The sequence below is a fragment of the Cydia amplana genome, chromosome 24 (assembly GCF_948474715.1).
Source record: "Cydia amplana chromosome 24, ilCydAmpl1.1, whole genome shotgun sequence".
NCBI classification, from domain to species: domain Eukaryota; kingdom Metazoa; phylum Arthropoda; class Insecta; order Lepidoptera; family Tortricidae; genus Cydia; species Cydia amplana.
In genome coordinates, this window is record NC_086092.1 from 8,307,738 (window position 1) to 8,321,092 (window position 13,355).

The window sequence follows — 13,355 nt, forward strand, 5'->3', positions numbered from 1 at the left end:
GCGGGGGACGAGGTGAGCGAGTCCCGTGCCGTGATTGGTCCGTTCAAAGACACGGACGTCACACAAAGACACTTTGACTCAAGAATGGAGTAAAACTACCGTATATTTGTGGCAGAGGGGGTAGCGCTACTATGCTCAGTCTAGAGCAGGGGTAGGCAACCCTGTCACTTGCGGCCCGCGAGCCTCCCTAGCTATTTTGTATGTAATATTGACAAACGACAATGTCTAGTCTAGTCATAAATATTAACAAAGTGCGGCCCGCGTCAACTTCGTTACCTACTATGTGGCCCTTGGCTTCTAAAAGGTTGCCGACCGCTGGTCTAGAGGATGTCTTGTCTGTGGGCGTAACAATCCCGTGTGGTGGTGTGTGTGTGTATGTGTGTGTGTGTGTGTGTTTACATACAATAAGGCTTCCTACACACGAAGAACACAGAGTCGTATTCGTGTTGTATCATCGAGTTGGGGTTTTGGGCGTATTTCGTCTTCACGCCCGTTTGCTCTTTCTGTTAATAAAAAAAATAATGATTATACAATTAAATACAGGGTGTTCGATAGTTGGTACTATAAATAAATAAATTACCTAGCCCCGTAATGAGATCAATAAGGCGTATGCTGTGTGTACTAGAAGACTATAAAATAAATATAATATACCCATAATAAACTGTTTAGACGACAACGTTTTCACACACTTGAATTGAAGAATTGAAGTGCAGCCGCCGCGAGCACTCGAGCCTGAGGAAGGACCCCCAACGGGCCCGAAACATGTCGCCAATAGCGGCTAAAAATTCGAGTGAAACCGTTATCATCTAAACAGTTTAAAATATGTCTCACGAAAGTTAAATCTCGATACCTATAATACTTGCACCATTTCACTAACCCGGGGTTAACCGCTTAAACTGGAGTTACCATGGTTGCCAGTACAATTTGACACTTGGTTAACGGTTTAATCGCTTAACCCCGGGTTTGTGGGATGGTGCAAGTGGGCCTTATAAACATAATGAATTAAAAGATTTAAATAAAATTTCTAGAAAACATCAAAAAATATTTGCGATACTTACCAAAATATCGAAGCCGATGTCTCTAATAATCTCGAGTAGAATGTCATATGGCGGCTCGATGCTGCTCTCCGATGGCATGTCACTGCAATATCCCAATTAAAGGTAAGTAATGCAAAAAGATACATAAAATAAACAGAAGTAACAAAACTTAATATATACTGAAATAGAGAATGGCGTATATGGTCTCTACAAATTCTATCAATATTATTGACATCAGTATTACTTGTAATGATACAATAATGGTCCGAGATTGATCCAGTAACCGCTGGTCTCTAGAATGGCATATATTCTAGCAATATTGTTGAAATGTGAGCCTGGTTGTTGGGTTGTACGATGGATCTCTCGATACCACTCAGTATCAACTCCTATAATGTTTCTACAATAACGCTTGTAAACTTCGGCACTGTTTGTCTTCTCTGTAATCCATCCTTTGTATCTTTTGATGTAATGACTGTTTGTTGCCATAATAATAGTACATTACTGCAGACGCCGGGAAAGAAGGGCTTGCCGGGTGAGTAGGTATAGCCGGCCGACCGTAGGGAGGCCGGATAGTGATACGAAGCCGGCAAGACCTTTTCACGGCTAGGCATGTATAGTGCTCTTCTCAAATATGCAATGAAATAAAAAAATACACCACTCAAAAAAAAACAAATTTATAATCTTTATAATAAAAATCCAACTTCACAACAAAAGTTTTTTAATTTTCCTTTCAATCCCGCCATAATTGTTTTTTTTACGGAAGTCGTCAGTATTTCGCGTGTGTAGTGTTCGAATAGACCTTATTAGGGCCATTATACACAATCTGATAATAAGAATCTCAATTTCTATAAATAAAATAAATGCAGAGGATTTTATATATATATATATATATATATATATATATATAATTCGGCTGTTTAGCCTGTTCATGGACACAGACCCCATGTTTACATTAGAATTTAAAAAAAAAATTACTTCCCGGCCTAAGCCTTCAATTTCGTATGAAATTCCTTTACAGGTTCTCTGGAGTTGCTCCGCCCTAAACGTGATACTTCGAAGCCTGATATAACGCCCGGAGCGACGACATTTCATTGCATGTTTGAGAAAAATAAAATAAATTAAATAAATATTATTGACAGCAGTATTACTGACATTATTACCTGTAGTGATACAGCAGCGGTCCGAGATTGATCCAGTATCCGCCGGGCTCTAGAATGGCGTATATCCGCTCTATGAACTCTATAACGTTGGGCGCGCAGTCAATAAAGAAGCAAGACGCTACGCAGTTCCATTGTTCCGCTTCTGTGTACACCTGGCAAAATAAAAGTTTTTGTCAGAAAAATCATTTTTTCACTTTTTAACGGGCATAGGGGCTATTAATAAATTACGTCATTTCAAGTTAGGGGGGGGGGGGGGGTCTGGACATCGGATGATGGTAGCAAGGATTAGGAGGAAACAGGGTTATTCGAAGCATGATTTTTGGATGATTTTAGCGGGGGGGTCAAAAATCGTCAAAAATAAATGACGTAATTTATGGACAGCCCCATAGGGGTCTCAGAAAGTACGCAAAATTCAGCTCTAATATAGTTTAAAATAATTGTGGGAAATATATTACATCTGCCTTATAAGTAAAGGGCTTATAATTATGTATATTACAACAAATTTAAACGATATTAAACTTTCGTGAGACATATTTTCAAACTGTTTGTACGACAACGGTTTCACTCACTTGAATTTTTAGTCGATATTGGCGACATGTTTCGGGCCCTTCGGGGGTCCTTCCTCAGGCTCGAGTGAAACCGTTGCCGTATAAACAGTTTAACAAATTTAAAAGTGGAAAAATTCACTATCTTGGGTGGGACTTGAACTCACGGCCGCTAGATCCGAAAGTCTCACCCAAGACAGTAATATTTCCGCTTTTAAATTTATTCCAAGCTTAATAGCATCGTTCGCAGACGTTTCTGCTTGTTTAAATCTAAATTATGTATATTAAAAGATTTATCACTGACTGACTGAACTGAAGTTTATGTATTTTTTTCTTTCTGGTGAGATGTGAGCTTTGACCTTCGACAGCTGAGTCCGCAATTCCAAAAAAAAAACAAGATTTTGACAGTAATGGTATTTTGACAGAATTGATAGAAACCTATACTGGCGCCATCTGTCAAAAGTTTCGGCCGGCCAACCTCATTTGAAGGAAACGGAACCAACCTTGAGGAAATCCCCAGCGGTCATGGAAAAGTGGTGGTTCGGCCGGTCACCACCAGGCCTCACGTCAGGGAACGTGATCCCTTGTACCTGATGCTCGCAGGTCACATTATTAACGTGTTGCTGAACAGGGTCGCCATGTAAATAATGACAGGACATACCTTGAGGAAATCCCCGGCGGTCATGGAAAAGTGGTGGTTCGGCCGGTCACCGCCAGGCCTCACGTCAGGGAAGGTTACACCTTGTAGCTGATGCTCGCAGGTCACATTACTGACGTATTGCGGAACAGGGTCGCCATGTAAATAATGACAGGACATGCCTTGAGGAAATCTCCAGCGGTCATGGAAAAGTGGTGGTTCGGTCGGTCACCGCCAGGCCTCACGTCAGGGAAGGTTACACCTTGTAGCTGATGCTCGCAGGTCACATTATTCACGTATTGGTGAAGCCACGGGTGGACCGTGTACTTATTCGCCTAAAACAAGAAATCTTTATGAATTATTGAATACTCGCGACCCGCCCTGGCTCCGCACGGGTGAACCTTAACAAATTATACACCTACCCTTCCACAAGAATAACTCTATTGATAGGTGAAAACCGCATGAACACCCGTTCAGTAGTTTTTGAGTTTAACGCAAATATACAGACAGACGCCGCGGAGAACTTTGTTTAAAAAGGTGTAATAGTAATTTTAAAAGGGTAAAAGGTCCTATGTTTTTACTCTTAGCCAATAATTAAAAAGATATAAATAATAGAAAGAGGTAAAACAATAGTTTTAACAACCTCCACTACTACACTAAAGTCATATACTCCGCCTCAGTGTTAGACAATGCTATAGTCCGTTAGCGTAAGAGGAAATCTCGGAGTTTTATAGACATTTTGGCTGTCCAACCTATAGTCACAAACTTTGCATCAGTGGCAAGTTACAAAATCAGCTCAGGTTGAGTATGAATTTTCTGCAAATAGTAGCTCCATACTCAGCCTCAGTGCTAGAACTGCTAGACTATATTAGGTTAGGTTACGAAACAAAAAGAGATATCTAAGAGTTTTACATATTTTTATAGAGAAATTTCGCCTCGGTTGAGAACGCATCATTTATATTTATAAACGCTTACCTCAGGGCACCGGTTGAGTATGAAGTTGCTCGCAAACAGCATGAAAAGAGAAAACTCATTCCCCTGGCAGCTGTAGCCTCGAGCTGCGATCTTCGAAATATGTTTACACTTTGGCACCTTACTCCTTGGTAATAAGGCGCAAAATGTAAACATATCTTTGACGTCGACTGTCCATACAACTATATTCTGTTTCAGTGGTTGTGAACGCAACACATGAAATAGGGCACCGGTTGAGTATGAAGTTGCTCGCAAACAGCATGAAAAGAGAAAACTCATTCCCCTGGCAGCTGTAGCCTCGGGCTGCGATCTCCCACGCGAGGCGTCCAGTCCGACACACGGATAGCACTATGATTCTTGTCCAGTCGACGTCAAAAATATGTTTACACTTTTGCACCTTACTCCTTGGTAATAAGGCGAAAAATGTAAACATATCTTTGACGTCGACATTTCATACAGCTATATTCTGTTTCAGTGGTTGTGAACGCAACACAGATGAAATATCTCACCTCAGGGCACCGGTTGAGTATGAAGTTGCTCGCAAACAGCATGAAAAGAGAAAACTCATTCCCCTGGCAGCTGTAGCCTCGGGCTGCGATCTCCCACGCGAGGCGTCCAGTCCGACACACGGATAGCACTATGATTCTTGTCCAGTCGACGTCAAAAATATGTTTACACTTTTGCACCTTACTCCTTGGTAATAAGGCGAAAAATGTAAACATATCTTTGACGTCGACATTTCATACAGCTATATTCTGTTTCAGTGGTTGTGAACGCAACACAGATGAAATATCTCACCTCAGGGCACCGGTTGAGTATGAAGTTGCTCGCAAACAGCATGAAAAGAGAAAACTCATTCCCCTGGCAGCTGTAGCCTCGGGCTGCGATCTCCCACGCGAGGCGACCTAGTCCAGCGCCGGGAACTAGAACTTTGATGCGGCTGCGTTCACTGAAAACAATAATACTAATCAATATCATAATAATAATAAACAGGGGTCGGACAAAAAGTGCGGATGACGTCAAACCACTTATAGGATGATTTCAAATAGTATTTTTGATTTTCATAAACAATTATCACTTATCATTTATCAACCTCTTTATTAAACGATATCGCCACTTGAAATGAGTAAGTACGTTTTTGACTGATACATTGTCAATCAGATGAACAATTTAATAAATTGACTTCGTTATTGTTTAGCTATTGTATCTTCACGATTATATTTAGCTAAAATTTATATTTACTAATGTATAAGAAAACGCTTTAAAATGTCATCTTTACTCGAATATTCTGGCAAGTTTCGTGAAATTTATTTTATTCACTACATCACCCTACCACCTGTATTATTAATTCCATGGATTTATTTACGATTATTTTGTTACTTCATTAATACTACTTTGTTACTACATGTCACACGGAAGTTTAAATACAAACTCAAACATCATCCTGTGTGCAAGATTACGTCATTTTTACGTCATCCGCACTTTTTGTCCGACCCCTGATAATAAATAAATAAATATGGGCATATTAAACTTCAATTCATAGACCGGTATACTGTTCACTTTTTCTACAATAGTCGAAATGCCTGCTGCGACCTGTTCACGGGTGTCTATTGTTGCACCTGTCAACAGCTTTCAGCAGGCATTCTACATGACATTTAAACTCTCCAAAGGGCCTCTACGTGTTGGATCTATATCCCCACGCACAGGGTTGGGCAGTATTTCAATTACATGTATTTGAAATACGTATTTGAAATACAAATTAGTATTTTGTATTTGTATTTCAAATACTACCTCAAAAGTATTTTGTATTTGGTATTTCAAATACTGCACCCACATGTATTTAGTATTTTGTATTTCAAATACTTCAAGCTTCAAAATACATTTCTATAAATACATTTTATTAAATTCTATAATCCTAAAATGTCTAATCTCTCGCACAAGCTGTGAGCCGACCGCGAACCTCCGATCCAGCCGAGATACAATTTTCATTGGCTGGATACTGGATCTATATTAGGTCAACTTCTGCGTGGAACTTTTCGTTTAAATCTAGGGGATAGGGTCATTGCAGTAGTTTCCGTCCATGCACTAGTTTTCGACGACTTGACGGATTATCAAATATATATTTCATTTTTAATTTACTACTTTTTGCGAAATCTTCATCTTCCTCGCGTTGTCCCGGCATTTTGCCACGGCTCATGGGAGCCTGGGGTCCGCTTGGAAACTAATCCCAGTAATTGGCGTTGGCACTAGTTTTTACGATAGCGACTGCCATCTGACCTTCTAACCCAGAGGGTAAACTAGGGCCGTAATTGGAATTAGTCCGGTTTCCTCACGATGTTTTCCTTCACCGAAAAGCGACTGGTAAATATCAAATGATATTTCGTACATAGTTCGGAAAAACTCATTGGTTCGAGCCGGGGTTCGAACTCGCGACCTCCGGATTGCAAGTCGCACGCTCTTACCGCTAGGCCACCAGCGCTTCCTTTTTGCGAAATATCATTGTTATATGTAGACAGATATATTGCTTAGACGCCTTAGACATAAGGATTGAAATCAGTCCAAATTTGTGCAGGAATGTAGGTATATATTCAAATTTCGTCAAGTGGACGTAAACTAGAGCTGGACGAAAACTAGCGCAATGACCCTATAAGTTTATATGAAAGGATATTCGTTAACGTTAAAACTCAATGCTAAACAAAAAATAAATAAAGGTATATTTTGTAATTGAAATACATTATTTTAAACACTGTAATTTGTATTTTGTATTTCAAATACCCGTCACCAAAGTAGTTTGTATTTTGTATTTCAAATACTTTTAAAAATGTATTTTGTAATTTGTATTTCAAATACGTGGAAGCCAGTATTTTGCCCAACCCTGCCCACGCAAGCCTATCAGAATACCAGGATTAGTCCCGTGAAATAAATAAATAAATATTGGACATTCTTACTCAAATTGACTAAACCTGATTCCAAAATTATGTAAGGCATTTTATCATTAAATAGATTTTTTAGCATACCTATACCTCTAGCGGCCTAGCTAGCCAAGGTCACGATCGCTATCGCTTCGCCATCGAATCGCTTTGTGTCTCTCTATCACTCTTCCATATTAGTGTGACAGTGACAGTTGAGTTTCGTTCGCTACGGAGCGTTAGCGATTGGCAAGTTGGCTACGGGGCCTGGTCAGACAGACACTTCTATAGTTCTTTGCCTACCTGTATTCGTCCTTCCGCGGCGCCGAGCGCGCTCCAATCGCGGACTATGTTCATTACCAATACTGGGAACCTCTTCTCCATCTCCTCTAATATGGGCTTGTAGCACTGGTCTCGCTCCGTCGCGCCGAGCGCGCTCCAATCACGGACTATGTTCATTACTGACACTACCGGTATGTTTGTACATGTATTCAGCCAGAATACTACCTGATTAATTAAATGCCTACCTGTATTCGTCGAGTGGGAACCTCTCTTCCATCTCCTCTAATATGGGCTTGTAGCACTGGTCTCGCTCCGCCGCGCCGAGCGCGCTCCAATCGCGGACTATGTTCTTCAGTACTGACACTACCGGAATGTATGTACATGTATTCACCCAAAATACTACCTGATTAATTAAATGCCTACCTGTATTCATCGAGTGGGAACCTCTCTTCCATCTCCTCTAATATGGGCTTGTAGCACAGGTTTTGCTCCGCGGCGCCGAGCGCGCTCCAATCACGGACTATGTTCACTACTGACACTACCGGTATGTACGTACATATATTCACCCCGAATACTACCTGATTAATTAAATGCCTACCTGTATTCGTCGAGTGGGAACCTCTCTTCCATCTCCTCTAATATGGGCTTGTAGCACTGGTCTCGCTCCGCCGCGCCGAGCGCGCTCCAATCGCGGACTATGTTCTTCAGTACTGACACTACCGGTATGTATGTACATGTATTCACCCAGAATACTACCTGATTAATTAAATGCCTACCTGTATTCGTCGAGTGGGAACCTCTCTTCCATCTCCTCTAATATGGGCTTGTAGCACTGGTCTCGCTCCGCCGCGCCGAGCGCGCTCCAATCGCGGACTATGTTCTTCAGGACTGACACTACCTGCAAAAAAAACAGAATTAAATCAAAGATATCGCTAGATGCACTGGGGGCCTAGTCAAGATGACAATAGTTTGCTGAAAACGAATCGAAACGCTATACATTATTATAAAGAAATATAAGTAAAGGAAGAGTGGTAACTCCATACCTCAGTTTTCTTACCAAAACGCGAGTTATTTCGTAGTCGACATCTAACGTCAAGGTAGTGGAACTATCAGTACCGCTACTTGACACCAGATGGCATAAGTTTCGCTACTGATGAAAAATGTACTACTAACACAATTTACAACTAATATTATAAGCAGCAGGAGTTAAAAATAGAGCTTAATTATTATTTTTACTTTTTCCACGTCTTGCTGCATCTTATGCTTGTGTGTGTGTGTGTGTGTATCCATCCAAGATTTTGTCAATCATCATCATCATACCTTGTCAACGTCGTGCTGCATCTTGTGCTGCTTGTGGGAGCTGATCTCGCAGTTGTTGTAGTTGCAGCCGAAGCTCTCAGCGCCGTTGCTGCCGTTGTCCGTCGTTGTGTGCTCCACGTTCTCGAACATTGTGTCCACGTCCTATACGGATAAATAGGGGTATTAACATAAAAAAAAAACCGGCCAAGTGCGAGACGGACTCGCGCACGGAGGGTTCCGCACCATCAACAAAAAATAGAGCAAATCAAGCAAAAAAACGGTCACCCATCCCAGTACTGACCCCGCCCGACGTTGCTTAACTTCGGTCAAAAATCACGTTTGTTGTATGGGAGGGAGTTTATTTTATTCTGTTTTTAGTATTTGTTGTTATAGCGGCAACAGAAATACATCATCTGTGAAAATTTCAACTGTCTAGCTATCACGGTTCGTGAGATACAGCCTGGTGACAGACGGACGGACGGACGGACGGACAGCGGAGTCTTAGTAATAGGGTCCCGTTTTTACCCTTTGGGTACGGAACCCTAAAAATTATACCACATCGGTGGCAAACAAGCATACGGGCCGCTTGATGGTAAGCAGTCACCGTAGCCTATGGACGGCTGCAACTCCAGAGGTGTTACATGCGCGTTGCCGACGTTTTCAAAAACCTGTACACTCCTTTTTTGAAGAACCCCATTACTGTAGACCCTCGGGAAAACCTCGGAAGGGAGCTCATTCCACAGCCGGAGCGTCCGCGGGAGGAAATTCCTCTTAAACCGCAATAAAATACGTCTTTATTGAAAAAACGCAGTAATTTTTAGGGTTCCGTACCTCAAAAGGAAAAAACGGAACCCATATAGGACCACTTGGTTGTCCGTCCGTCTGCCTGTCAAGGCCCTTTGAATATTTCAGAAACGCGTGGAGGTATTGAGTTGAAATTAGAACCATAATTATACTCAGGTCTACAGTCCCTTGAAGCTGTGAAAAAGTTAAAGTTGTAAGTTAACGTAAAATAAAGATACGGCCGTTTATGCCTCAAAAAAAGTATATTTCAACACTCTTAAGGGAATCAAAATTGATAGGGTACTTCCCGTTGACCTAAAGTCTATTTTTTTATTCGGTAGACTAAAATGACTTTCATAGTATGAACATAAAATGTCATTTCATACTATGAAATGTCATTTTAGTCTACCGAATAAAAAATTAGACTTTAGAACTATGAAATTTGGCAAGTATAGCAAGTAAATTTGGCGAAATTACCTTGATAATTAGATGCACCACGCTGTTGTTTACGTCCAGACACTTCTTGAACTTGGACAGGTAGGACTTGTACTTCTCGAGCCGACGCTGGTGCGTGGTCGGCAGTTTGGCGATCATCTTCTCTGACTTCTGTATCCTGTCGAGACTACATAGTCTGTGAATAACAATAATTAGGTTATAATATTGTCTTCGGTTACCGCGATAAGCGCTGGTGGCCTAGCGGTAAGAGCGTGCGACTTACAATCCGGAGGTCGCGGGTCAAACCCCGGCTCGTACCAATGAGTTTTTCGGAACTTATGTACGAAATATCATTTCATATTTACCAGTCGCTTTTCGGTGAAGGAAAACATCGTGAGGAAACCGGACTAATCCCAATAAGGGCCTAGTTTACCCTCTGGGTTGGAAGGTCAGATGGCAGTCGCATTCATAAAAACTAGTGCCCACGCCAATTTTTGGGATTAGTTGCCAAGCGGACGCCAGGCTCCCATGAGCCGTGGCAAAATGCCGGGACAACGTGAGGAAGATGATGAGGGTAAATCTTTTCTTTTATTTTTTGCCATTTATATTCATTGTGACCTTTTTTGCAACTTTTGTGTTATTTTTAGTCAGGATCGCGAGCCCTTTTAATCCTTATAGGTGAAAAAGTGTCCTAAAATTTCCATAGATTTTTCAAACTTTCCTTTTTGTTACCGCCATACAAAGTATATGGGGAAATGGTAACACAGTAGGAAAAAAACTCTGGGACATTTTTTATCCCATTAGGATCGAAAGAGCTCGTGATTCTGAGTAGAAATAACACAAAAGTGGAAAAAAGTTCACAATATATAAAAATGACAAAAAATAAAAGAACTGGTTCTAAGCCCTTTTCCATAGAGGTACAATAATATAGAGAGGAAACGGGGGAGGGGCTAAACGACCGAACGAGATGCACTTATGGAACTTTCAGTAGGGGTAGCAGAGAAAGCCGTATTATTGCGTGTCTTTGTCACAGTCTCACTTTTTGTTTGTTCCCCATCATATATTTAGTATGGTTTATGGTGGGCAACAAATAACCCGACGGAATTACGTAGATTGTTTTTGGTATGTTGTCAGGAATGTTAAAATGTGTTTTTAATATTGTCGCTTTGCGTATGTTTTGTCCCTCACGGAGGCACGCGTATACCACTTCTATAGGATGCTACCTTCTATGCCCTTTTCATACTGGGTCATCTTTAAGTATTTTAGAAAAACGTATTACAACCTTTAGAAGTCGCTAAACAAATGTTGGTTGGTTTGAGTACAGTTTAATTTTATACCTGTTACAATCCCCACCTGGATATTTAAATCTGGCACAATCATATTTGTCGAGCCATATGAATTTATTATTGTACAAGCTACATAATACAAAATTAAATAGAAACAACACTATTTTAAACCTAGTTTCTCTGCATGCACCTAATATAAACAGGTCTGTAGATAACAAAATGCATTTGTTTGTTTTTATCTAAATTGATTAGGCAATCAGGATGATGCAACCTGGGTGTAATTATAGAAATATAGTTCATCAAATATTGCATTAAATGCACCACACACCTACGCTATTAATGATTAGATATTTATTTAGCCTATATAACAGTCTCTGGCGTATTTACCCTAGGGCCAAGGGGGCCATGGCCCTGGGCAACAAAACAGGGTTTTTTTTCCAAGAGATACATTATCACCAATTCATTACTTAATGGGGGGCGAATCTAACTGACCCAGGGCACCAAATCTTCAAAATATGTCTGTCTCTGGCTGAATAATTTAATTATAAACAAATTATATATAATATAATATAATAAAAGATAAGACAAATTAACATAAAAAACAAGACATTGAACTTACTTTTTTACTATTATACTTGGTCAACCAGATCTTGACAGTAGAAAAAGGCGGCAAATTTGAAATATGTAGGGGCGAAGGGATATCGTCCCATAGAAAATTTGAATTTCGCACCTTTTTTTACTGACAAGATTTGGTTGACCATCTATATGTATGCTTTAAAAAAAGTTATGTATAAAAAAACAAAAGGGGCACATTTTTATGTCTATTATTATCTATGATGCTTTATATATGTATATATAGATGGTCAACCAAATCTTGTCAGTAGAAAAAGGTGGCAAATTCAAATTTTCCATGGGACAATATCCCTTCGCACCTACATTTTTCAAATTTGCCGCCTTTTTCTACTGACAAGATCTGGTTGACCAGCTATACGTTAAAATTGATTTGATGCACAACAAACAAATAATAAAATGTAAATAAATAGTTAAAAACATACACGCAACAAATCTAATTACATTTCAATAAGATATACCTACAAAAATAACACTCCTTGTAAAAGATTAAAAAAAAAAAACACAACAGCAACATCGTTTAATGTACTTATTGCAGCATTCCATTTAAACAAGAACAATACATTATTTATTTAACACATTAGACCCATTTACCTATTAGACAACCAACAAAGATAATTAGCCTTGAGAAGTACAGCAAACACGAACCATAGCATCAAGGATGCGCGGTCACCGGTACACACGTGTAAGCGGCATAAACAAACCTTTTGTTACACCTAACCAGACTAATTTAATCGTCACCCACTTACAACAAAGAACTGTTGCTAAGCGGAAATTTAACCTCTCCGGGGCGAAAACCCCGCCGGAAAACTTAAAAAAAAGTATAAAATCAAGTCATAGGCTAGATTAAAGTTTTTTTTAAAGCATTTACTTACTTATAATATTTAAAAGCAGTCACTACGGCGCGAAAGTGAGCTCGCTCCTTCGCTTCGTCTATTTCGTCTGCTGCGGTGTTTGAAGACATTTTTCTAGCTTTTATAGGGCGCCTGTATAAAAATAAGGCGTTGGTCCAGCTAGAGGTGATATCAATCACCGTAATTAGTTAGAAATAGAATGAAAATTCTTGTAATTCTTCCTTCCTTCGGCCGTCACCTCGTCCCGCCTGCCGCCTGCGCTGCGCCCCGCCCGATCATAAAGTGTCAGCTGTCACTGTCAGTGTCAACGTCCATTTAGGCGTTTACTACTATTGGTTAAAAGCGCCTAACACAATTATAGATTTTAATGTTGGCTGCAATGATTTACTATGCAGAACAATCTAAAACAATAAAAAATATTTGCAGAATTCCAGTTCACCAACGCAATTATATATGATTAAATGATAAAAATTCCGTTTTAGATATTTAATAGTACCCAAACTTCACACCAGTGTCCCTTTTAATA

General features: G+C 40.1%; 1 protein-coding gene across 1 annotated transcript; it reads right to left on the bottom strand.

Annotated features, from left to right (window-relative positions):
* Positions 1–378: 378 nt before the first annotated feature.
* Positions 379–13,108, bottom strand: LOC134659108 (carnosine N-methyltransferase). Its single transcript, XM_063514719.1, has 9 exons — positions 12,851–13,108; positions 10,102–10,255; positions 8,863–9,003; positions 8,319–8,440; positions 5,150–5,300; positions 3,562–3,714; positions 2,198–2,349; positions 1,059–1,140; positions 379–503 (listed from the first exon to the last, which is right to left on the bottom strand). The coding sequence occupies exons 1-9, from the start codon at positions 12,937–12,939 to the stop codon at positions 396–398; spliced, it is 1,152 nt and encodes a 383-aa protein (XP_063370789.1). The 5' UTR covers positions 12,940–13,108; the 3' UTR covers positions 379–395.
* Positions 13,109–13,355: the final 247 nt, after the last annotated feature.

Coding starts and splice junctions, on each gene's coding strand:
- LOC134659108 (XM_063514719.1), bottom strand. CDS start 12,939: ATGTCTTCAAACACCGCAGCAGACGAAATAGACGAAGCGAAGGAGCGA. Junction 9,004..10,101: donor TGGTGCATCTAATTATCAAG/GTAATTTCGCCA, acceptor TTATCCGTATAG/GACGTGGACACAATGTTCGA. Junction 8,441..8,862: donor TGCAGCACGACGTTGACAAG/GTATGATGATGA, acceptor TTTTTTTTGCAG/GTAGTGTCAGTCCTGAAGAA.